Genomic DNA, 26,329 nt, shown 5'->3' with positions numbered 1-26,329 from the left:
TTTTCATGTTGAGGAGTGTGAGGATTGAGGAGATGCTAAGAGACATCTATAAGAATCTCTAGCAGAGAAGGGAGGAGAATGTACGGTTTAAATAAAACATACTTACATGAAAGTAATTACTGAAAATTCAACAAAATTCCCTAGGCATGTGGGATTTCGAGGAAAATGACAGAGAGCACAAGAGTTTGCATGGGTTACAAATGATTTTGAGAACAGATGAATTCTTTACCTTATTTTCTATTTACTGTTATTAATATCTAAAAGGTCTTCTGTTCTATTTCAGTCAACAGAGACAGAAACATACTTAGTAATTATATCTGAGGGTTCCCAATTGAAAAATTAGGTAATTCCTAACTACTAATCAAAACAATAATCTTAGAAAGTCTGCCACATGAGGTTGGAGTAGAAACTATGATACTAAGATAATGCCAACTCTAAATGACATAAAAGTTAGGGGCTTAGACTTCAAATTTCTCTGACTTCCAATTTAAGGTGGCACTATCATGCATTACACAAATATAAAATGCCTACCAAGAAAAATCTAAATGAGAAAAAATATAATAAACTGTATATTAACACCATTTAGATTCTGCATTTGAATATAAAACTCAACATTTCTAGAATTTATGATAAACTCAAATATCTAATTGAAAAGAAACAAGAAATAATTTGAATTTCTAGGTGATATTTTAAGGTTATTCAAGTATGCATTCAATAATTTTTTAAAAGAAAATTTAAAACAAAATCATCTGCCTTTGCAAGGGACCAAAATCTATATGCATCATGAATTTTAAATTTATAACATTATCATAAAGTAGAACAAGTACTTCTACTTTATTACCAGAAAGAAATAAATGATATTACTAACATTAGTAAACTTTATTACCATAAATCTGTAAAACAGGAGAATAAAGTTCTACTTTATTACTATAAACTAATTTTGGTTTTAGTCACACTTGAGCATAACAGGACAAAAAAAAAGTTGTAGTATACGTTTACTTGTTAGTTTTGCAATTGACAATTTACCTATGTAAACATTTTCCTCAAAAGTAAGATTATTTGAGCATTCAAATTGAAATAAGATGTTTATCAAGTCATGATTTTCAAATATTGATTTAATTTCTCTATTACTGAATTATTCTGTCTCTTGAATATTTGTTCTCTATTTACACCTTCTTTATAAAAGGTTTTCTAGTTATTAACTGGAAATTAAGTAAAATACAGAATATAAAATTTACCAAACACACACACACACACACACACACACACGCAAACTTTATTCATAATTAACCATTTGATATAGTTAGTATTCACAATCATACTATTTCCTTTCATACCATGATGTCACAGAATTTTTTATCCCAGAATCAAAATACTATACTCATTATTTGACACACAATTTGGTAAGATAAATCAAATTATTAAGTTCTTACCAGATCTTGCCCAGCACATCAAACAAAGAAAAATGTATACTCTCATTTGGAATCCAGTAAAAGTAAAAGCAGCTCTGAGATTCAACACAAAAGAAATTCTGAAATTCATTAAGATGTCTCTTTTGTAAGATTGTCAGAGTCTGGTAGGTTTTATCATAAAAGATCCCTGATCTTTTGCTCCTCCCTGTTTGTTGAAAAGGTAAGGTAGGTTGTTTTTTTTTTTTTTTTTTTCCCCTCTCATCTGGCTTGTGGTTGTAAGAGGATTTTTAAGTCAAAACTCTGTAATAAGTCACAAACAGCTGCCCAAGTTGAATTGAAGGGAAAGAAAAAGCTAATTATATCTTTCCTTATTCCTCTTAACCTCAGAATTTCAGAAGCGGTCAGGAAGAATATGTTTATTGAAAGCCTAGAACAAATGTGATGTTAGAAAATGCTAGAAATGGAAAAAGTCAGAAAACGTTGTGGTTTATGTTCATTTTGATTACAAACCAAGCTGTCTTCATATACCATAAAATCAATAATAAAATCCATATCCATCAAGCTGTCAGATATAAAATATGACCTTTTCATGTTTATATCATTTTGCAACCCAAATTCAGTGGCTATTTTAAAATTCAAAATGCTAGCTTGTCTCTTGAGTTCTACAATTGGAAAATCAAAAAAACGTATTTTTGTTTTTAATATAACATTTTTTAAAAATTATTATAGGTTTCTTTTCGCATGTTTATTTTTCTCCTTATTTTCCTTCCAGTAATAGACTTTAGTAGGTCAGGAAAATAGAGAACAATTTTCAGTACATGCATTATCAGTTCAAAACTTAAATTTGTTTTTTGTAAATTCAAGTTTCTATAAATTTGCAAAGATACTTTAAGAACAGTATCAGCAGAAACTAATCTGAAATCTAGGGAAATATTTCAAAGAATCCACAAACAAAATGAGATATTCATTTAAAAACTGTGAAAAATGTAAAAATCATGATTTTCAATTGTTTGATCTCTAGGGGGTTTATGTGAAACTTCATTTTTAGAAGGGGGCCATTACTATAATTTGACTGGAGACCACCAAATAACCTATGTCCTTTAATATCACTTAGCTGTAACAACTGTACTTCTCTAACAAAAATATAAATAAACCACATCTCTTCAAAATGTGGGAAAAAATGTAATGCAATTGTACATGTTAAAAGAGATTATTAACAAGTTTATACTTAAATTAAAAGATAAACCCTTCCTATTTAACATATACTTCTTCTTTTATTTTGTGCTTTTGATGTGACACTGTAATATGAATCTTATACATTATTTTCATCATTGTCATTCTAAAGAGCTTATATTGAAAATCTCAACTTGGGGGCGCCTGGGTGGCTTGGTTGGTTAAGCGTCTGACTTTGGCTCAGGTCATGATCTCACAGTCCATGAGTTCGAGCCCCGTGTCGGCTCTGTGCTGACAGCTCAGAGCCTGGAGCCTGTTTCAGATTCTGTGTCTCCCTCTCTCTCTGCCCCTCCCCTGTTCATGCTCTGTCTCTTTCTGTCTCAAAAATAAATAAAAACGTTAAAAAGAAAATTAAAAAAAAAAGAAAATCTCAACTTGGCATTTAAGACAGTACAATACATAGCAGTAACAAAATATAAAAATTATACTGTTTTCATATTTTTTACTTACTGTCAATAGCGATAAAACAGATGAATGTCCATTGCATTAAATAGCATAATACTGAGGAGTAACAAAATATTATATAAAATGTCTATAATTTAGTAAGACAATATTTCTGTGCTTTGTTTAGTCCTCCTGAGAAATAAAAAATGATTTTAAGCTTACAGACATGGATACATTATTAATAATACTATAAAGGTGATAATGAGGATGATGAGGATGAAGATATAAAATTGATTGAGCTCTGTGTACCAGGCAGGCTTCCAGGCAGTTTATAGGTAATTATAATAGGTAGCTGAGTAGTGTATATTGAGATGGGGTAGTCATTGTTTATCAGAATATATTTTGGCACAATCTTTTGTATAATTTAGCAATATGTGTCAAAATGTTTAATGGTTATTACCCTTTGATTCAGCAATTAAACATCCAAGATATTTTCCTACATAAATTTTTTACTAACGTATGTGCACAAAGGCATATGAGCAAGGATGTTAATATCAGTATTTTTTTAATGGCAAAAAACAATGGAAACAATGTAAATGTCTAATGGGGGGGGGATTAATCTAATTGGATACATACGGTGGATTAAAACTAATGATGTGTATAAATCACTATTTATTGGTAAAGAAAGTCTCCGTTACATAGCACAAAGGGAGAAAAGGCAAGCTACAAACAGTATGTATAGTAAGATTTATTTTCCTAAAATGTTTTTTGTATATATGTATATGTATATGTATATGCACATGTATATTTCAAACTAAGGAAGGTTTTCCTCCAAAATGTTTATGTCTGCATGGTAGACTTATTGATGATTTTTACTTTCTTATTTATTTCTTTAAACATTAAAAATATTTCTTTACAATAAGTATCTAATACAAGTAAAACAAACAAAAATCTTGGGACAGATACAGTTAAGAAAATCAGAATAAATAAAAAATGAAGGTAGGAAAAAAGTGAAGTCAAAAGTGAGGTCAATTTTAGAAAAAGCATCCACTAACTAGAGTCCCTTAATACTAATTTATCAAGTTTCTCCTTTCTTTCATTCATTTATCCAACTTTTATTACGCATCTACTAATTTCCAGGTATAATGTAGTTGTCGAACATACAAAGTAGAGACATTTATTTATTCAAACTGTACTATATCAACAATTATTTATGATATATCCACAGATATGTCAGCGATTGTCCTAAGTACTGAAATATATTTATTTACCTTATAGCAATTCACAGTGAGGAGGGCTTGAAAAAGGCGTATCTATGAAACTATGGCACCACACAGCAGGACCGCCAGCTAATCTAGAGTGCAGACTTCAGGGAAGACCTTCAGGACATGCTGCCTGAGCTGAACTGCCAATGAGAGTAAGAGTCAGTTGGGCAAAGAAGGGAAGAAAGAAGCTCTAGTTTTAGCTAGATAGGTAAATAGATACACTTACTTATTTATATACATAGCTTATAGTTTTACATATATTATTATATGTAAACGTTTTCATTTTTGAATACATAAAGTTAGGGGTATAAAACATCCTGATAGGAGTTAAGAAAGGCTAATTCTTTATAGTGTACCATGCACTTAACACATTAAAACTTATATTTGGCTAATGGTCCAGGAAATGCTGAGAATAAAGTGAATTATATTTGGGGGTACCAGTTGAGTGTCCCACTTTGGCTTAGGTCATGAACTCACTTTCTCTCCCTCTCCCACTACCCTCTTCCACTTGTATTCGCGCTCTCTCTCTCGCTCTCTCCCTCTCTCAAAAAAAAAAAAATTAAACCAAGCAAAATCAAAAAGTGAAGTTTTTAAAATCCATTAAGAAGGTGGCTTTTTGAGGCAACTGGGTGGGTCAGTTGGTTAAGCAGCTGACTCTTGGTTTTGGCTCAGGTCATGATATCATGGTTCATGGGTTTGGGCTCTGAGTCAGGCTAGCTGCTGTCAGCAGATCCCACTTCAGATCCTGGGTCCCCCTTGCTCTCTGCCCCTCCCCCGCGCTCACTCTCTTTCTCTCTCTCAAAAATAAGTAAACATTAAAAATAAGTGAATTATTTTTTAGCTACTGCTAGGTTTATTACTACGTGTTCATTCAACAGAAGCTAGGAAATACAGTAAGCTTACGTTAGAAAAATGATATATATTAAGGTCAAATTCTGAACAGTTAACTGCACGAGCTTTCAAAGCTCATAACATTAATTTTTTTAATGCTTATATATTTTGAGAAAGAGAGAGCACACCCATACAAGCAAGCAGGGGAGGGGCAGAGGGAAAGGGAGAGAGAGAGAGAGAGAGAGAGGGAGAGAAGCCGGAGCCTATGATATGGGGCTCAATCATGACCTGAGCAGAAATCAGGAGTCAGACACTTAACCAACTGAGCCACCCAGGCACCCCAGAGCTTATAACAGTAAAAAAAGTACCATAGAAATACAAGCACCATAAACTTAGTCCTGCCAAAAGAAAAGAGGATTGATAAGAACATGAAAATCATACACATTTCTAAAAAAAGAAAAAAAAAACTATGATGCAAACCTCAAAACTATGATGCAAACCTCAATATAGCAAGACAACATGATTATCAACTATTTGTAAATATAGCTAAAGTTTTGTATCATTCACAATCATATACATGGGCACTGCAAATTTTACAATGAAACCTGAAGATACAGCTCCCAGATCAGTGTGACTGAGAGGAAACAAAAAATATGTTCATTTGGATAAGATTTATGAGATAAATGAATTTTAAAAATCAACAGAATTATACATAATAGAAATCTTCGGGTGTCCATTCATTTGATCAACACATATTTGTTATATAACTACAATGTGCTAGTTTCTTTAACCCCTTCCTACCCTACCACAATAATGTTGATGGCAGAGGAAAGGAAAAACGGAGACAAGACCTGTATACTTATGATATATCAACAGAAGGTGACTGTTGAAGTTACTGACACATTATGTTGTATTTATTTGTATAGGAAGAAGTCTGTCTCTCTCATGCTGAAAGCTCTAGGACAGATCTTTACACTTAATCTTTGTTTTCCAAGGATTAAAGACAGAGGCAGGCACATAGTAAGCATTCAGAAAATATTAAATGAAGTACTGTAATTACATTAGCTCAATACATTCCTTAAGAAATAGAATTTGAATTCCTAAAAGTGAAATTACTTATGTAAAATCATGAAATTAAATAATGTCACAGTTCAATTAGAAATCAGGTTTCCAAAGATGTGTTCCTTTTCATTAGAAACGAAGGGCATTTTTGTCCACCAACTAAGTAAATGCGTGCAATGCAAAATGAATTATCACCACTCCTAACTAAAGGCCAAATGATGTCCTGATTACTTGTTTATTTACAGGATAATTTCAGGGTCTTTTGGAGACATGGATTCTTCAGAAAGGAAACCAAGTTAATAGTTGTCAGTTGATTTATTAATCTATTGACATTCTGAGTAGGTTTTCTTCCCCCTTTAATTACCTTTCTTCTTCTTCTTCTTCTTCTTCTTCTTCTTCTTCTTCTTCTTCTTCTTTTTTTTTTTTCCTAACCCTCCTCAAAAAAGAATGAATTCTTCACCCTGGTCACTGTATACAAACATTGGATCCCGCTACAAGCGCCCTGCAGCCATCCTCAAGAATTCTGGCTTCAGTCATAAAACCTGCTATACTCTTTCTACTGTTCCTAGGTATAGGATGTTTTCTCAGGCCTTCTGGCCTGAGAAATGCCTTCTGGAGTCCACCTAAAACGTCTATGCCCATTTTCAAAGACTTCTTTAGGGTGCGCTTCCTAGGTAAATAAACTTTAATTCTAGCACTCCATTGTATTCCACACCCATAGCCATGCATGCATGGATTTATTCTTTCAAAAAGCATTTTGTACAGAATATACATTCAAAATCCTAGTGATTTAGACATTTACTCTTTGGAAACAAATCTTCCCCCATTAGCCTAGGAGCGACTGTACAGCAGCTAGTACGTCTTAAAGCCTCTCTACACACATTTTATTGAAAATTTTGATTGAATAAATCCGAAGTCAATTAATAACGGTGTGTCCAAGAAAATGGAGGGCACTCCACAAGCAAGAGGGGCAAGGCCCGAGCACAGTAATCTTTTTTATTCTCACTCACACCCCCTCGGTCCCGGCCGGATCCAGGGCGTTGGGGCGGCATGGTGGGCGGCCCCGCGGGGCGCCGGGGGGCGTAGCCCCTACCTCGCTCCGCCCCTGGCGCGCGCGCTCCCGTCGTCCGCCCGACTCCCCTAGTCCGAGCGGCGCAGTAACACGGCGAGAGGGGGCGGGGTCTGGGTGCCTCCTCTATCCTCGGCCCGAGACCGGAGGGATGTTCCCTGCTCAGGAGGAGGCCGACAGGACGGTGTTTGTGGGGAATTTAGAGGCCCGAGTACGGGAAGAGATTCTTTACGAGCTGTTCCTTCAGGTACCGTCTGCGGGGGGCGGCGGAGGGGCGGGGAGCGTCAAGCCGGAAGCGCAACCCGAGGGGCGGGGCACACCTGGACCACCCGGTGCCCGGCCCCCTTCCCGCCCCATCCTGAGCCTAGGTTTATAGTTTAGTTCCGTTTGGGCGCACCTGTCCCTACGTGAGCAGCTGGCATTGAAGTGATATCATGTGCGTCCTATCGCCGTCCCCACTGTACAGTTCTGCGGGTAGGGGGTGACTTGGCTCCCCCCAGCGCCCAGCCCTGAGTGAGGGCTTCCCAGAAACTGCCTGGGCCTTGAGTATCTTGGGCAAAACAGAAAACAGCCCTGTCACTGCCTTCCTTCAGGCAATAAGCACCCTCACGCCTTACATCCAGCGAAATGAGAGGTATAGATTTTAAAATGTTGCCCTATACATTACTTATGCCCCCAAGCCCTTTTATATGGAGGGTATTTTTACTCCAGTATGGTAAATGAAATTTAGTGATTTGGACAGCCGCATCATAGCTGACCAATTGATTCCTTGGGAAGCTCCCTGTATTTCATACCAAGAGGACCTTCTGGAAACTTTTTGAGACCTAGGACTTCCATGAGTAAGCCTCCTCTGTCTCCTCTAAACACTCACCTATTATATACATGTAGGTGTCACTTGCTAAAGAGATATTTTCATCCAGCTATTTATCTAACTGTTTAACATTTATTTATTTTTGAGACAGAGAGAGACAGAGCATGAATGGGGGAGGGGCAGAGAGAGAGAGAGACACAGAATCCGAAACAGACCCCAGGCTCTGAGCTGTCAGCACAGAGCCAGACGCGGGGCTCGAACTCATGGACCGTGAGATCATGACCTGAGCCGAAGTCGGACGCTTAACCGACCAAGCCACCCAGGCGCCCCTGTCTAACTTTTTAATGGTACAAAAATTACATGGCAAACGCAAAGTAAGATGCTGAGCATACAAATTTAAGAGATAGGCCTTGGTTTTTCTAAAAGGGAAAATTTTAAATTAAATTTTTGATTTAAGATAATCTACAAAAGAGGGGGATATGTAATATACCGTAGTTGTTTGACTCTGATGTCAGCAAAGTGACACTGGGCAAGTAAATGAATATCTCAGTACTTCAGTTTCCTTAAATGTCAAATGGTAGTAATAGCATCTACAGTATGATGTGGTGTGAAGGTTAAATAAATTAATCCAGGTAAAACAGTTAGAATTGAGCCTGGCACTTGTAAGCGTTTGCTGCTGCAAACTACTGCTACTACTGATAGTATTACTATTACTACTAACATCAAGAGAAATCAAGAAAGAATGACTTCTCTCTGTCCTAATAAGGGCAAGTTCCAAGGGAGACTATAGCAAAACTAAATTTCTAGGACTAAGTATGAGTACTGGTGGTGAAAAGGGTTCTTGATACAGTTTCTGAAAACCCCTAACTTTGTCTCTGTCTACTGCTAATTATAGATACACACAATTTGGTAGAGAGAATTCCCTCCCCACCCCAGGAACATAAAACTTGTTATTATTTGAAAAATATTGTTGATTTTAAGACTTTTATGCTTATTCTAATATGCCCTCTTAAAAAGATACTTAAGTTTAAAAAGTTTAAAAAACTGGCCTTTTTTAATCTGTTCTGATAGTTTCCTATAGTTATTTCCCCAAATATCATTTGAAACTTATGACTCTAACTAAAAGAAAAAAAATTTTTAAGACAAAAAAAAAAAAAAGAAAGAAAGAAAGGGAGGGACGGAAGGAGGAAGGAAGAAAGGAAGGAAAACAGAAAGAAGCCTTATAGTTGTTTTCCCGTGAAGGCTTCTTTAATGATGAGCTTCCAAAAAGAAGGCGGGGAGTTGGTAAAGGGGTTGGAGATAATCATGAAGGCCCCATGCACTTACATTATTTCTAGTCAGCATGGCCTGGATCCATCTATTTATATACATATATATGTATATATTATATTATATTATATTATATTATATTATATTATATTATATTATATTATAATGTAATATATAAATTATACACAAATATATAAAATTTTCTCATTTTTTATAATTTCACCATTAGAGATCAGGCAACCAAGCATATGTTTTTATTTTTGCCTTGGTCCTTCTGTATTCTGGAAGGATTTGCTAAAGTGAGGTATCTTTTAAAAAGGCTTTTTAAAACACATAACCTTAGTCTTTAAAAAGATTGAAAGGTGATGGGATTGTTGCTATGAGCAAATCTTGTTGAAATTTATCTTTAAAAATGCTTTGGTGTATCTTTGAATTTGTGAAATTCAAAGCATTTAAGCATATTCTGTTCATTTGTGATTTTATATATAATATCTGTAGAAGAACAATACTGATTAAAATTGATTTTATTTTATTACTGTGTATTTATCCTTTTACTAGTTTTTTTTTTTAATTTCTCATTATCCTTTGATGTGAGAAAATCAGGTTTAATATTTTTGTACTTTTGACTAAGAAATACTGAAGTAAAGATGTGGGGGAGAAAGATAATGAATGCAGTTTCAAATGTGTTGAGTCTGAAGTACAGTCACACAGAGGTCTCTAGGAGTCATGAGTATAACAAATAGATTTGTTGGTGAAGTGGTCCTTGAAGTCAGAGGGAAGGATGAGCTAGTCCCTGGGAAAGCAGAAAATGAAAAAAAAGAAAGACTGAATCTTAAAATATAGTATAATTTTAAAGATAATAGTTAACATTTTTCTTTAAAGGCAGTTTATGTATCCAACTCTACAGAGAAAAGTAATCAATCATTAATATACAATTAAAAAGTATGAACCATTTGCCATTAAATCTTGTTTATAAATCTTTGTGTGTACTACCTGTGACACTTATAATGGGGGAGATGTAAGTTTTTAGTTTTAATTAACACTTTTTTATAATATTTGCATCTACTTTTTAACTCTGTTTTGCTAATTATAGGTTTTACTATAAATACAATCTGAATATTTTAAATTTATTTTATCCCACTTTAGCAATACACAATGGAATAATATTCACCCATTGTTGCATTTGGAATCTTTCTAATCTTTCATTCATATAAATAGTGCACCTACTTAAAAGTTTTAAAGATATTACAACTTTTTCTTTGGAAATATTTACCAAATAGGATTATTAGCTCAAAACACATGATAAATTTAGTTTCTCTTGTAAAAATGTTTAATCTTGACAAAAGAAATTAGGCTCAATAGAATATTAACACTTTTTTTAGGATCACTCAAATAACATTAGGTTGGTGATTTCAATTTATTTTTGAGTTTACACAGTTAATATGTATGGAGAAAAGTAGTAGTTCATTCTTAGATTTAAATGCTCTCTACATTGTTTTGTTAAGCCTAACAGAGGGTTTTCTGTTCCTAATACTACAAATGTTTCCTTGATCAGCCAAAAAATACCAGAAAGTGTGATGAAATATTACTGTTAGTAAAATGTATTATTTGCAGAACTACATAAAGCTATTATTGCTAACAAATTTTTTTAACTTTGAAGTTGAATATACTTGATTTATCTGAATGTAAAAAAATCTTTAGATTTATGAGAAAATAATTTTTAAGTTTCTTATAGGCTGGGCCATTAACCAAAGTGACTATATGCAAAGACAGAGAAGGAAAGCCGAAGTCTTTTGGATTTGTCTGCTTTAAACACCCTGAATCAGTGTCTTATGCCATAGCTTTGCTGAATGGAATTCGTTTATATGGAAGACCAATTAATGTACAGTATCGATTTGGTAGGTCTTGCCATCGATGAATCTTCCAAGTGTGTTTTGTTGATGGTGTTGTTCTCAGAGGTGTAAATATTGTGTGTTCTATATGGTGTATAGGGCCCTTGTGGTCTCTGTTAAATTTTCTCAAAATACATGTGGACATTGAAAATGTTATATGACTAATTAGTATTGCCAACTCCATAGCACTTTTTTCTATATGAAAATTTAAAATGTTCTATCTTAGTACCAGCCAGAAGGTAGCTACGATATTGCTATTTGCTGTTTTAAGTTAAGCAGATCTAAATGAACTGCGGACACACAGCTCTAGCCTTTATACAGCAAGGCTATTTGCTAATCTTCTCGTCAGTGCTAATGTATGGTATCAAATACCTACTATTTGGAAGGTATAGTGAGTGTCTTAGTCATTCTTCTGGGAAAACCATGCTCTACATATTGCCTAGATCAAAGTCCCTGCAAGAGCAGCTGGCTGAAAGTGGCTGCAGAGTGACCCTCAGTAACTGGAGGAAAGCTTCCTGACATGAATGACCTCAAATGCCTTCTCCTGCATACTCCCCCAACAACTGGTTAAATACCAGGGAACACTGTGCTACTGCTCTACCTCTTTCATGCTTTGAGGGACTGATAGAGGCGATGCTTATGCTCATGGTGCAGGGCTTGGGATGCTTATGTTTCCTCCCTCCCCAGATTATTCAAGGATATTGATGTATTCCTTGTTTGTTTTTTATTCCTCTCATTATACTAAAAATGAATAAGAATAAGAAAACAATACCTCATTGCAAAGGAAAAGGGTTTCTCCTTGTGTTTCTTTCTTTTATTTATTTTGTTAATGTTTTCTCAAAGCTAATTAGCTGTATAATGCTCTCAAGTACTTTCTGGTTAACTCACAAGGACTGGTAAAATGGGCCACGACATAGTATGTTCTGACACATCCCAGCCAGCTGCTCAGCATCCTAAGGTTGCATCCGCTTTTGCCAGTGCGGGTTGGAGAACTCATGCATTCTACAAAGGATGCAAATAACGCAAATGTTTGCCATTGTTAGTCTACAGGCATGTAGAACAATACAACATCAGGGACCTTATGGTCCTATATCAGTATCATTTTTCTGTATAGCCATTACTTTGGACAAATCTTGGTTGTAATTCATTCATTTGCAGTGATGTAAATAATTTATAAATATAACTTGGGAGATCAAAGATATATTTGGGTATCTTAATTATATGATTGAGGAATTTTAACCAGTGCTAAATCCTTTCAGGTTTCGAGTTTCTGTATGGCTTAATGTTAGAACTCAAAAAAAAAAAAAAAAAAAGTACCATGAAGTAATCAGTTGTTCTATTTCTTCCATAGGGAGCTCTCACTCTTCTGAACCAGCCAACCAAAGTTTCGAGAGCTGTGTTAAGATAAATTCACACAGCTACAGGTAATTAAAAATATTTTTTTTCAAAAAGGTAAAGCAAATAAATGTGTTCTTATACCAGCAGTAGTTTTTATATATACTGCACTATTGTAAAACCTTACTATTTAGACATAGGATACAATTAAGCAATTCACTTTTTTTCTGAAACCATGAAAAGTGACAAAATATTTTCATTTAAAGTGGGGTTTTAATATTTTCATCAGTAGGTGGGAGAGATTTATGTTTCTAGTGTTCTTTATGGTTTACCTTGTGCCTGTCATAGTTGTTAAATTACTTAAGCATCCAAGGTGTCATTGTGATGATCACAGAGATACCATTATCCATATTTTATATTTGAATAAATTGAAATGCAAACGTTAACTATTTTTAAGGTCATAAAGATGAAAAAGTGGTAGTGGCTAGTCTTGAAATAAAGCCTTCTGCCATTAAGCCATTCTGTTATTTATTTTACTACTTTTTAGAACTTCCCTATTGTAATTTTCCAAATATTCTAAAATTTTGCATTGGCTGATTTTTCGATGCAACGTTAGCCTCTAAGGACATTGTCAGGCAAGCTATCCCAGAGGTCATGGAACAGAAGGACTCTCAAACTGAATTAAGATGTTTGAGTCACACTGTTTATTAAACCAATTTAAAAGACACAGTGAAAAGCAACAAGAAAGATACTGGATAGGTTAGCACACTTAAGCAGTGGGTACAAGTGGGCCGAAGGACCAGCGTACCGCGTTCTGGTTACACTAATATTCATGCACCGTTTTTCGCTCTGCTGCATCAGCCTTCCTCACTGCTAGCGTGCTTCTGAGAACTAGAGTTGAGGTTCAATAAGGATATCCATTCAGATGGAATATTCCCAGAATTTTCCTTCTCAAAGAGGGTCAGGGGCAAATACACCTGACCACACAAGTAACTTGTTGGTTAGTCTGCTAGATGCCCCCAGGTTTTATCTGAATTTCTGAGGCAGAGCAAAGATAAGAGAAGCAACATAATTGTTAGCCCAGGGGTGACATGATGAGGACATGGTGTTTCTTTCCCTTTCTGTCCATAAGTAACGTTCTTACTTATTCCATCCTATATTCTGTTGAATCTATCTATAGCATGTCTGGCAGGATACTAACATTTCCTATCTATATTTAATATATATTATAAATTCTGCCTTTATCTCCCAAGTGATTTGCTTATTCTATCTCTAACCCAGCTTCATCACTGTTCCATAAACCGCCAGCTAACTTAGAGTCTTTTACAAGCATTTCATCCATCTTGTTTGTTTTTGCCTTCTGCAGCAGAACCGAATATTCTCAAGTAAACTAGCTGTAGCCGAAACTCCTGTCTCTCTGAGGCATAAGGCAGTGCCTCTTAGGACTGACAATTACACAGGCTTATCTGTAGTAAAACTGTTTCATCCCAAATAAAACACAGTGTGCTTCACATCATCTTTCTTCCCAGCATTTCTGTATCAGGGACATTAGAAGTTAAAAAGTAGGTGCTGACATCAAATTGCCTGAATTTGAATTCTGCTTTTACCACTGTTTTAATGTTATGACCTTGGACAGGTTATTTCGCCACACCATAACCTGTCTTTAAAATGAGGATAAAGGGCGCATAGGTGACTCAGTCAGTTAAGCATCCAACTCTTGGTTTCAGGTCAGGTCATGATCTCACGGTTCATGAGTTCGAGCCCCGTGTCGGGCTCTGCACTGACGGTGCGGAACCTACTTGGGATTCTCTCTCTCACTCTCTCTTTGCCCCTCCCCTGCTCATTCTCTCCCTTTCTCTCTCTCTCTCTCTCTCTCTCTCTCTCTCTCTCAAAATAAATAAATAAACTTAAAATAAAACAAAGATAATACCTCAGAGATTATTATGAGAATCAAATTTTGTAATAAATGCAATGTATTTAAAATACTGGACACATAGCAAGTATTCAGTGAACACTTTCAGCCAGTGTTACCAAAAAGGAGAGAGTAATTAACTGTGTTGGTAGGGGAAGTGCTATAGACTCCTGAATTGAGCTATATATTTAATATGAGAGTTTCCCCTCTTCTCATGGTAAAATATACCTCTTTTTTCTCAGGAATTAGGAAGGAACAAGTTATTGCTACGATTTGAGCAGATGTAGAAAGACAAGACAAACCCTATAAGATGTTAACATAACTCTTGTATTCTGTACTTACGTTTTACAAACTAACTCATCACAAATTCTAGGGTAGAAAATCAGAATTATAAGTATATTCCATAATACTACACTTCATCGGTAGTAGTACCTTATCTTCTAGTTATTTGTTATATCATAAAGGAAGAATGAGAATAGGCTATAGTAATGTCCAGAGAAAAGTGGTGTACATGTCAAACCCTTCATCTTTCACTGGTCTTTCTTGGAAAAGGGTTTTTGTGCTTCTATTGATTGCCTCTCATACCTTCTGTTTTTAATAAATAGTTCCTGAATTAGTTTGTTAAAGCTGTCATAACAAAGTACCACAAACAGGTACTTAAACAACAGAAATATTTTGTCTCACAGTTCTGAAGGCTAGGAGCCCAAGATCAAGGTGCCCACAGAGTTAGTTCCTTCTGAGGGCTGTGAGAAAGAGTCTGTTCTGTGTCTCTCCCTTAGCATCTCCTGGTTATTTGGCAATATTTGATATTCCTTAGCTTATAGACCCATCACCTATATCTCTGCCTTCATCTTCATATGGTGTTTTCCCTGTGTGCACCCATCTCTAAATTTCCCCCTTTTATAAAGACACCAGTCCTGGGGCACCTGGGTGGCTCAGTCAGTTAAGCGTCCAACTCTTGATCTCAGCTCAGGTCATGATCTTACAGTTCATGAGCTTGAGCCCCGCATCAGCGTCTGCACATGACAGCACGGAGGCTGTTTGGGATTCTGTCTCTCCTTCTCTCTGCCTCCCCCTCCCCCCAGTCTCTCATTCTCTCTCTCAAAATAAATAAATAAATAAACATTTAAAAAAATAAAAATACAAAAATAAAGACACCAGTCCTATTGGATTAGCGGCTCATGCTACTCTAGTATGACCTCCTCTTGATTATATCTGCAACAATCCTATTTCCAAATAAGGTCGCATTCTGAGGTATAGGGGGTTAGGATTTCAAAATAATAAATTTGGAGGTGACAGTTTAGCTCATAACCCTTCCCAATTTACATGCAATTCTTCTATGTAGACAACTGTGCATGCCCAGATACTCACATAGGAAGGATCGTGGTTTTAGAGAATCTGTAATTGCTTTCATGATGGTGCTAATTTCACTATTTCTGCTACTGAGGTCATATCTTCCCTACTCTAGAATTTCATTGCACTTTCCATTTGTTTCTTTACTATCGCTTGTTCTATACACATGTTCTGGTCTTTGCACCTTGTCTCTAAATCAGGCTATTATATTCCCCCCCCCCCACCGAAAAATCTTTCATCCTTCACATCCTTACTTCCCATACACTTCCTCTTTTATAACTGACAGCTGTCTAATTCCTTCCTTAATGAAATTTACTCTTCTCTGGTTTTTGCAATACTGTCACCGCTTATAAATGGGATCTCTGCCTATCCATCTAACTGCTCCTGTCATTCACCTGTCCTCATTTTTGCCTTTACCTGCCTGTGTTAGTTTTTTTAATATGAAATTTATTGTCAAATTGGTTTCCATATGACACCCAGTGCTCATCTCAACAGGTGCCCTCCTCAGTGCCCATCACCCACCCTCCCCTCCCTCCTATCCCCCATCAACCTCACTTTATTCTCAGTTTTTAAGAGACTCTTATGGTTTGGCTCCTCCCCTCTCTAACTTTTTTTTTCCCTTCCCCTCCCCCATGGTCTTCTGTTAAGTTTCTCAGAATCCACATACGAGTGAAAACATATGGTATCTGTCTTTCTCTATATGACTTATTTCACTTACCATAACACTCTCCAGTTCCATCCACGTTGCTACAAAAGGCCATATTTCATTCTTTCTCATTGCCAAGTAGTATTCCATTGTGTATATAAACCACAATTTCTTTATCCATTCATCAGTTAATGGACATTTAGGCTCTTTCCATAATTTGGCTATTGTTGAAAGCGCTGCTATAAACATTGAGGTACAAGTCTCCCTATGCATCAGCACTCCTGTATCCCTTGGGTAAATTCCTAGCAGTGCTATTGCTGGGTCATAGGGTAGATCTATTGTTAATTTTTTGAGGAACTTCCACACTGTTTTCCAGAGCGGCTGTACCAGTTTGCATTCCCACCAATAGTACAAGAGGGTTCCCGTTTCTCCACATCCTCTCCAGCATGGATAGTCTCCTGATTTGTTCATTTCAGCCACTCTGACTGACGTGAGGTGGTATCTGAATGTGGTTTTGATTTGTATTTCCCTGATGAGGGGCGACGTTGAGCATCTTTTCATGTGCCTGTTGGCCATCTGGAAATCTTCTTTAGAGAAATGTCTGCTCATGTCTTCTGCCCATTTCTTCACTGGATTATTTGTTTTTCAGGTGTGGAGTTTGGTGAGTTATTTATAGATTTTGGATACTAGCCCTTTGTCTGATATGTCATTTGCAAATATCTTTTCCCATTCCATCGGTTGCCTTTTAGTTTTGTTGATTGTTTCCTTTGCAGTGAAGAAGCTTTTTATCTTGATGAGGTCCCAATAGTTCATTTTTGCTTTTAATTCCCTTGCCTTTGGAGATGTGTCAAGTAAGAAATTGCTGCGGCTGAGGTCAGAGAGGTTTTTCCTGCTTTCTCCTCTAGGCTTTTGATGGTTTCTGTCTCACATTCAGGTCCTTCATCAATTTTGAGTTTATTTTTTGTGAATTGTGTAAGAAAGTGGTCTAGTTTCATTCTTCTGCGTGTTGCTGTCCAGTTCTCCCAGCACCATTTGTTAAAGAAACTGTCTTTTTTCCATTGGATATTCTTTCCTGCTTTGTCAAAAATTAGTTGGCCATAAATTTGTGTATGCAATTCTGGGGTTTCTATTCTATTCCATTGGTCAGTGTGTCTGTTTTGTGCCAATACCATGCTGTCTTGATGATTACAGCTTTGTAGTAGAGGCTAAAGTCTGGGATTGTGATGCCTCCCACTTTGGTCTTCTTCTTCAAAATTACTTTGGCTATTCGGGGTCTTTTGTGGTTCCATACAAATTTTAGGATTGCTTGTTCTAGCTTTGAGAAGAATGCTGGTGCAGTTTTGATTGGGATTGCATTGAATGTGTAGATTGCTTTCAGTAGCATTGACATTTTAACAATATTTATTCTTCCAATCCATGAGTATGGAATGTTTTCCCATTTCTTTGTTATCTTCTTCAATTTCCTTCGTAAGCTGTCTATAGTTTTCAGCATACAGATCTTTTACATCTTTAGTTAGGTTTATTCCTAGGTATTTTATGCTTCTTGGTGCAATTGTGAATGGGATCAGTTTCTTTATTTGTCTTTCTGTTGCTTCATTATTAGTGTATAAGAATGCAACTGATTTCTGTACATTAAATTTGTATCCTGTGACTTTGCTGAATTCATGTATCAGTTCTAGCAGACTTTTGTAGAGTCTATTGGGTTTTCCATGTATAATATCATGTCATCTGCAACAAGTGAAAGCTTGACTTCATCTTTACCAATTTTGATGCCTTTGATTTCCTTTTGTTGTCTGATTGCTGACACTAGAACTTCCAACACTATGTTAAACAATAGCAGTGAGAGTGGACATCCCTGTCGTGTTCCTGATCTCAGGGAGAAAGCTCTCAGTTTTTCCCTATTGAGGATGATATTAGCTGTGGGCTTTTCATAAATGGCTTTTATGATGTTTAAGTATGTTCCTTCTATCTCAACTTTCTCAAGGGTTTTTATTAAGAAAGTATGCTGAATTTTGTCAAATGCTTTTTCTGCATCAATTGACAGGATCATATGGTTCTTATTTTTTCTTTTATTAATGTGATGTATCACATTGATTGATTTGCGAATGTTGAACCAGTCCTGCAGCCCAAGAATGAATCCCACTTGATCATGGTGAATAATTCTTTTTATACGCTGTTGAATTCAATTTGCTAGTATCTTATTGAGAATTTTTGCATCCATATTCATCAGGGATATTGGCCTGTAGTTCTCTTTTTTGCTGGGTCTCTATCTGGTTTGGGGATCAGAGTAATGCTGGCTTCATAGAATGAGTCTGGAAGTTTTCCTTCCCTTTCTATTTTTTGGAACAGCTTGAGGAGGATAGGTATTATCTCTGCTTTAAATGTCTGGTAGAATTCCCCAGGGAAGCCATCTGGTCCTGGACTCTTATTTGTTGGGAGATTTTTGATAACTGATTCAATTTCTTTGCTGGTTATGGGTCTGTTCAAGTTTTCTATTTCTTCCTGTTTGAGTTTTGGAAGTGTGTGGGTGCTTAGGAATTTGTCCATTTCTTCCAGGTTGTCCAATTTGTTGGCATATAATTTTTTATAGTATTTCCTGATAATTGCTTGTATTTCTGACAGATTAGTTGTAATAATTCCATTGTCATTCGTGATTCTATCTATTTGGATCATCTCCCTTTTCTTTTTGAGAAGCCTGGCTAGAGGTTTATCAATTTTGTTTATTTTTTCAAAAAACCAACTCTTGGTTTCATTGATCTGCTCTACAGCTTTTTAGATTCTATATTGTTTATTTCTGCTCTGATCTTTATTATTTATTTTCTTCTGCTGGGTTTGGGGTATCTTTGCTGTTCTGCTCCTATTTCCTTTAGGTGTACTGTTAGATTTTGTATTTGGGATTTTTCTCGTTTCTTGAGATAGGCCTGGATTGCAATGTATTTTCATCTCAGGACTGCCTTCGCTGCATCCCAAAGTGTTTGGATTGTTGTATTTTCATTTGATTCCATTGGTTAAGCCATTCATTCTTTAGTAGGGTGTTCTTTAACCTCCATGCTTTTGGAGGTTTTCCAGACTTTTTCCTGTGGCTGATTTCAAGTTTCATAGCATTGTGGTCTGAAAGTGTGCATGGTATGATCTCAATTCTTTTATACTTATGAAGGGCTGTTTTGTGACCCAATATGTGATCTATCTTGGAGAATGTTCCATGTGCACTCAAGAAGAAAGTATATTCTGTTGCTTTGGGATGCAGATATATCTAAATATATCTGCCAAGTTCGTCTGGTCCACTGTATCATTCAGGGCCCTTGTTTCTTTATTGATCCTGTGTCTAGATGATCTATCCATTGTTGTAAGTGGGGTATTAAAAGTTCCCTGCAATTACCACATTCTTATCAATAAGATTGATTATGTTTGTGATTAATTGTTTTATATATTTGGGGGCTCCCATATTCGGCGCATAGACCTTTATAATTGTTAGCTCTTCCTGATGGATAGACCCTGTAATTATTATATAATACCCTTCTTCATCTCTTGTTACAGCCTGAAATTTAAAGTCTAGTTTGTCTGATATAAGTATGGCTATTCCAGCTTTCCTTTGACTTCCAGTAGCATGATAGTTCTGCATCCCCTCACTTTCAATCTGAAGGTGTCCTCAGGTCTAAAATGAGTCTCTTGTAGACAGCAAATAGATGGGTCTTGTTTTTTTATCCATTCTTATACCCTGTGTCTTTTGGTTGGAACATTTAGTCCATTTACATTCAGTGTTATTATTGAAAGTTATGGGTTTAGAGTCATTATGATGTCTGTAGTTTCATGCTTGTAGTGATGTCTCTGGTACTTTGTGGTCCTTGCAACATTTCACTCACAGAATTCCCCCTTAGGATCTCTTGTAGGGCTGGTTTAGTGGTGATGAATTCCTTCAGTTTTTGTTTCTTTGGGAAAACCTTTATCTCTCCTATTCTGAATGACAGACTTGCTTGATAAAGGATTCTCGGCTGCATATTTTTTCTGTTCATCACATTAAAGATTTCCTGCCATTCCTTTCTGGCCTGCCAAGTTTCAGTAGATAGGTCTGCTACTATTCTTATGTGTCTACCTTTGTAAGTTAGAGCCTGTTTATCCCTAGCTACTTTCAGAATTTTGTCTTTATCCTTGTATTTTGCCAGTTTCACTATGATATGTTGTGCAGAAGATCGATTCAAGTTACGTCTGAAGGGAGTTCTCTGTGCCTCTTGGATTTCAATGCCTTTTTCCTTCCTCAGATCAGGGAAGTTCTCAGCTATGATTTGTTCAAGTACACCTTCAGCCCCTTTCTCTCTCTCTTCTTCTTCTGGAATTCCTATGATATGGATATTGTTCCATTTGATTGCATCACTCAGTTCTCTAATTCTCCCCTCATACTCGTGGATTTTTTTATCTCTCTTTTTCTCAGCTTCCTCTTTTTCAATAATTTTATCTTCTAATTCACCTATTCTCTCCTCTGCCTCTTCAATCCATGCTATGGCCACTTCCATTTTATTTTGCACCTCATTTATATCATTTTTTTTAGCTCCACATGACTATTTCTTAGTCTTTTGATCTCTGTAGCAATAGATTCTCTGCTGTCCTGTATGTGTTTTTCAAGCCCAGCGATTAATTTCATGACTATTATTCTAAATTCTTGTTCTTTTATATTGCTTAAATTTTTTTTGATCAATTCATTAGCTGTCGCTACTTCCTGAAGTTTCTTTGAGGATAATTCTTCCATTTTGTCGTTTTGGGTAGTCCCTGTGGTGGCTCCGAACTGCAAGGCACTTCTCCTGTGCTGTTCGGAGTAACTTGTGTTGTTGGGCAGAGCCACAGTCAGACCCAATGCCTGCCCCTAGCCCACTGCTGGGGCCACAGTCAGACTGGTGTGTACCTTATCTTCCCCTCTCCCAGAGTCAGGACTCACTGTGGAGTGGTGCGGCCCCTGTCTGGGCTACTTGCACACTGCCAGGCTTGTGGTGCTGCTTCGATGGGATCTGGCGTATTAGCCAGGGTGGATCTGCAAGGTGCATAGGGGCAGGAGGGGCAGGCTTAGCTCACTTTGACGTTGGTGGTCCCCTGCGGGAGGGGCCCTGCAGCACCTGGAGGGAGGCAGGCCTGTCGGAGGGATGGATCCACAGAAGCACAGCGTTGGGTGTTTGCAGGGTGCAAGCAAGTTCAGTGACGGGAACTGGTTCCCTTTGGAATTTTGGCTGGGGAATGAGAGAGGGAGAGGGCACTTGCCAGTGCCTTTGTTCCCCTGCTGAGCTGAGCTCTGTCTTCCGGGGCTCAACAACTCTCCTGGCATCCTCTCGGCCTCCCCACTCTCCAAGAGCAGAGCTTTTGACTTATAACATTCCAGATGTTAAGTTCTGCTGGCTGTCAGAACTCACGGAGTCCAGCCCCTCCATTTTTGCAATTCAGACTCAGGGCTCTGCCCTGCCGGGCGGGCTGCCCGTCCACCGCCCTGGTTCCCTCCCGCCAGTCCGTGTAGCATGCACTGCCTCTCTGTCCTTCCTACCCTCTTCCGTGGGCCTCTGTCTATGCTTGGCTCTGGAGTCCGTTCTGCTAGTCTTCTGATGGTTTTTTGGGCTATTTAGGCCGATGTGGGTGGAATCTAAGCGATCAGCAGGAGGAGGTGAGCCCAGCGTCCTCCTACGCCGCCATCCTCCCAGGTCCCAAAAACATGCCTGTGTTAGTTTTACCCTTTCTCCCAGCACATCTCTTTCCTAAGGATTAGTCGTATTAGCATTAAAATTGTGGAATACTGAGGAGCAAGTAGCAAATGAAGGCTAGTTGTTCTAACATTCGAATTTATTAAACATCTTCCTAGAAGCAAATATTACACTTACAAATGAAACTTTAGCTCACAACTGTTCTTGAATTAGGGATTTTTATTATCTTAATTCATGTGTGAAAGAAATCAGCAAACATGGCTTGATGGTAACATTAACAGTCCATTTAGGAAAGAGCATAATTTTTATAGTTAAACAGTGAAGATACCTTCCAAAATAAATTGAGGATAAATTCTATATTTCTTTCACTTTTTATATCTGTAGAAAATTAAATGCATTCTTACTAATGACTAGCTTTGCTCTCTTCATATCTAAGTGTTCTTTTTCTTTGTACAAGTATAACATATTGAACATTTTCCTATCAGAAAGTCAGATGTGACTCTATATATTTAGATTTCAGTGTGTTAGTAATTAATAAGATATAAGGCACTATGAGGTCACTATTTTATCAGTATAATGTCTGAGCATTTGTATGTATATGTTTCAAGTTAATCTTAATCGAGTTGTCTTAGGGAAGCTTTGTTTTTTAATTACAAAGAGCTTTTATTATTTTTTTATTGTTTTTTAGAAAAAAAGGATATTTGTGTGTAAGAATTTTAACTGTTCATTAATTTTTCTTTTCCCTTCCCAAAGAAATGAAGAAGTTGTGGGCAGATCTTCCTTTCCCATGCAGTTTTTTCCAATTAATGGTGCAACTTTACCTCAAGAATATTTTTTCTTTCAGAAAATGGTAAGTTTGATATGCCTTTGGTTCAATGTATAATATAATACAGACTATGGTGGAACTTACGGTTCTCAAATCTCCACCTGGAGTGAAGGCAGAGGCTGTCTTCTGCCCAGTGGTGGTCGGCTCTAACACAGGCATCTTCAGTCTCAAACTTAGTATCTGAGTAAGTGTGTCCATACAAAGCGGGTAGATGGTAGTGAGGATGCACTGTGGTCCAAGGAAAATTTGAATAGAGAGTTCTCATTTAAATTTAATTTAATTTAGGTTCTCAGTTGGTAGAGTGACCTGCATTATTTCCAAAGGCTCTCAAAAATGTAGTTCCAGCCTAGAAATTATTAGTATGGTCACAATAAGTTAAAGGGGAACTTAGGAAAATATTTTTCTTTTAACTCTTCATTTTATGCCTAATAAAACTGAGGGATACAAATAGGCCCAAGACAGCTTGTCAGTGACAGATGTGGGATTGTAACACAAGTAGTGTGGTTCACAGGTTGTGATTTTTTTTTAAATACCCAACATATATGTGAGCTTCAGATGTTTCAGATAGGCATTTTCATTTTGCAAACATAAGGAACATCGAGAATTGAACTTCTGGAAAAAATTTTTCTTAGTTACAGTGAGATATTAACAGACAACTAGTTCTCATTCAAAACTGTCAATACCCTTCTTCCTACATGTCATGTTGTTGGTAGAGATGAGAAACATACACACCCATGCATGTACTCACACACACAAGTTCATTTTGTCTCTATTAATCTTTCATCTACTTTGTGTAGTTAGAAATTTGAATTAAAAACAAGAAAGCGTCTATCTTAATAGTGGACAAACATGCTCTATCATACGGTGGCCATTAGCCGCATGTGAGAATAAGGAGCTGAGTTTTAATTTTACTTAATTTTAATTTTTATTAAAATTTAAAAACAGATACTCAGTTCAGTTATTAGAATATTTTTTAAATTTTTTTAATGTTTATTTTTGAAGGAGAGAGAGTCAGAGCATGAGCAGGGGAAGGGCATAGAGAGAGGGTGACACAGAATCCGAAGCAGGCTCCAGGCTCTGAGCCATCAGCACAGGGCCTGACGCAGGGCTCGAACCCACAAACCGGGAGATCATGATCTGAGCCGAAGTCGGACGCTTAACCGACTGAACCACTCAGGCGCCCTCAGTTATTAGAATATTTTTAAGAATATTTGAAACCTTGGGTATGTGAATCTCCTTTTTCAAATGTAAATTTTGGATAATCTAAATTCAGATCAAGTATTATCTGTGCAAATGTAGCATCTTAATTGAGACATGCTATAAGTATAACATGCACACCAAATTTTAAAGACTTGGTATGGAAAAGGGAAAGTAAAAAAGCTCATTAATAATTCTTATATTATTCACATGTTCAAATGACAGTATTTGGGATATTTTGGGATAAATAAAATACGTTATTAATATTAGAAACAGTATTATAAACAAAATATTTTATTTTCCTATTGTAGCTACTAGAAAATGTAAAACTGTATCTGTGGCTTGTACTGTATTTCTGTAAGGCAGCACTAATCTGTATTGTAATAAGGCATATACTACCTTCAATCTTCACATTAACCATTTAAGGAAACTACCACATTCCTGTTTTGAAAAGTCACTGTCCTTCTAACACATGGTTTAGTTTGCTCGTAGTTATTTGTAACTGCTAACTTTTTTTAAACGTTTTGGGCTTGTTTTGGTAGAAGATTATCTTCTTTTTCACGGCAGTGGCACGCGTATAACCCAGCACTGCAGCTTCCGTACTACGAGGTGACGGCACCGCTTCCCAGTAGCACGGCCATGTCTTCTCCCCTAAACTGTGTTCCAGATCTAGAGGCTGGACCCAGCTCTTACGAATGGACTCACCAACAGCCCAGTGAACCTGACCTTCATCAGACGAATAAACGAAAGAGGCAAAAACAAACCAGTGACAGTGACAGTAGCACAGAAAATAATAGAGGAAATGAATATAGCCAAAAGTTCCGAAAGTGTAAGAAAAAGAAAAGATATTAGGGATTATGTTCAAATGAAATTTGTCTATACTGCTCTTCATTTTCTTTAAAAAAACAAAAACAAAAACACAAACAACCTGTATTCTCCTAAATGACCAGTTTCGTGGCTTTCTTGTGCTGTTTGAAATATATAATAATATGACATCTGATTTCCTGTTAATTGACAAAAATTTTTGTCTTGAATGACAAAAACTTAAAAATAATATAATGTAGTACTTTTTGTATTTGTAATAGTATTTTTGACACATTGTCAACAAGAAATACGCTTTGAGTTATTATATTTTAGTACTGATGATGGCATTGCACTAACTTCTCAATCAGAAGTCACTTCCTGAGCACTTGTGGATAAGGCACCCTGCTCTCCGAGACTGTTGCCTATATGGAGCGGTGGATTTTCTGAATGAAAACTAGTGTAAATATTTAGGAGTTGCATGTTGTTCCTAACAAAGATGGAAAAGCAGGCTTTAGTTTCCTTTGTGAACAACATTTTATCTTTTATGTCTAAATATGGTGTTTCTGAGCCTTACTCTCCTGCAGCTTTATTTCATAAAATGAGGATACCAAAGGAAAGCTTATCATGGGACTAGTTTTTAGATCCTTCCCTTTTTACGTGACTGTATAGAAATAGGAATGCCTGCCTCTTTACTTCTCGCTTAATTGTAGTTCATGAAAATTAGCTATGACAGTATTACCCAACCTCTTTTGTCAGCTGGGTTTGATATAGTATATTTGACATACTTAAATCTTGATAATGAACAATAAATAGAATGATACTTCATTAATGTATGATATTTAATATTTATTATCAAATCATATTTCTTGTCTCTGGTTCATTTATTTTATTTTTTATTTTAGAGAAAGAATGGGAGCAGGGGAGAGGGACAGAGGGGGAGAGAGAGAGAGAGAGGGGCTCTGGATTTCCGTAGAAATTATATTTTAATGCAGAAAGTTCAAAGGACATCTTTTTTACAAAGGATGCTTCTGTACCTCAAGCCTGAGAAAGTTCAGTGAACACAACTTCTCTGGTTTGCATTAAGTGAGATTTCTGAAGTTGACAGTGATGATGTTATTTGATCAGAATGTGTTCTACAAGGTCACGTGAGGCCACAACTGTGGACTAAGTCTACCACCAGTCATGCCCAAACTGCAAAAATTACTTCATGTGTGTGTAGAAACTGCTTTAGCAGATGAGATCAAGTAATCTATTACCTGGTTCCCAGTAATATTTCCTTTTCAGTTTCCAATACCATCTTGTTATATCATCAACAGGTATAAGGGTTAAGAAACACATGTGCTACTTGCA

At 36.6% G+C, this 26,329-nt stretch overlaps 2 protein-coding genes across 10 annotated transcripts in view; one reads left to right on the top strand and one right to left on the bottom strand.

Moving 5' to 3' along the window:
• Positions 1-7,264, bottom strand: part of LIPI (lipase I) — a 70,346-nt gene extending 63,082 nt beyond the window's left edge. For 8 of the 9 annotated variants that reach the window (XR_006207682.1, XR_006207683.1, XR_006207685.1 and 5 more), the window contains exons 1-2: positions 6,552-6,593; positions 4,301-4,434 (exon numbers count right to left, since the gene is read on the bottom strand). The gene's annotated coding sequence lies outside the window, so the exon portion shown is untranslated. Of the gene's footprint in view, positions 1-4,300; positions 4,435-6,551; positions 6,594-7,197 lie in introns of those variants that run through there. The other variant, XM_042956791.1, reaches the window with a different exon arrangement.
• Positions 7,265-7,325: 61 nt separating this feature from the next.
• RBM11 (RNA binding motif protein 11) lies at positions 7,326-25,841 on the top strand. Its single transcript, XM_007088707.3, has 5 exons — positions 7,326-7,503; positions 11,072-11,234; positions 12,580-12,652; positions 22,906-23,002; positions 24,743-25,841. The coding sequence occupies exons 1-5, from the start codon at positions 7,408-7,410 to the stop codon at positions 25,025-25,027; spliced, it is 714 nt and encodes a 237-aa protein (XP_007088769.1). The 5' UTR covers positions 7,326-7,407; the 3' UTR covers positions 25,028-25,841.
• The last annotated feature ends 488 nt before the right edge of the window (positions 25,842-26,329 follow it).

Source organism: Panthera tigris, chromosome C2 (assembly GCF_018350195.1).
Source record: "Panthera tigris isolate Pti1 chromosome C2, P.tigris_Pti1_mat1.1, whole genome shotgun sequence".
In the NCBI taxonomy this organism is placed as follows: domain Eukaryota; kingdom Metazoa; phylum Chordata; class Mammalia; order Carnivora; family Felidae; genus Panthera; species Panthera tigris.
Note: the sequence above shows the minus strand (reverse complement) of the source record. Positions and strands in the feature narration are given on the sequence as shown.

Coding starts and splice junctions, on each gene's coding strand:
- RBM11 (XM_007088707.3), top strand. CDS start 7,408: ATGTTCCCTGCTCAGGAGGAGGCCGACAGGACGGTGTTTGTGGGGAAT. Junction 7,504..11,071: donor TTTACGAGCTGTTCCTTCAG/GTACCGTCTGCG, acceptor AGTTTCTTATAG/GCTGGGCCATTAACCAAAGT. Junction 23,003..24,742: donor ATTTTTTCTTTCAGAAAATG/GTAAGTTTGATA, acceptor TTTTCACGGCAG/TGGCACGCGTATAACCCAGC.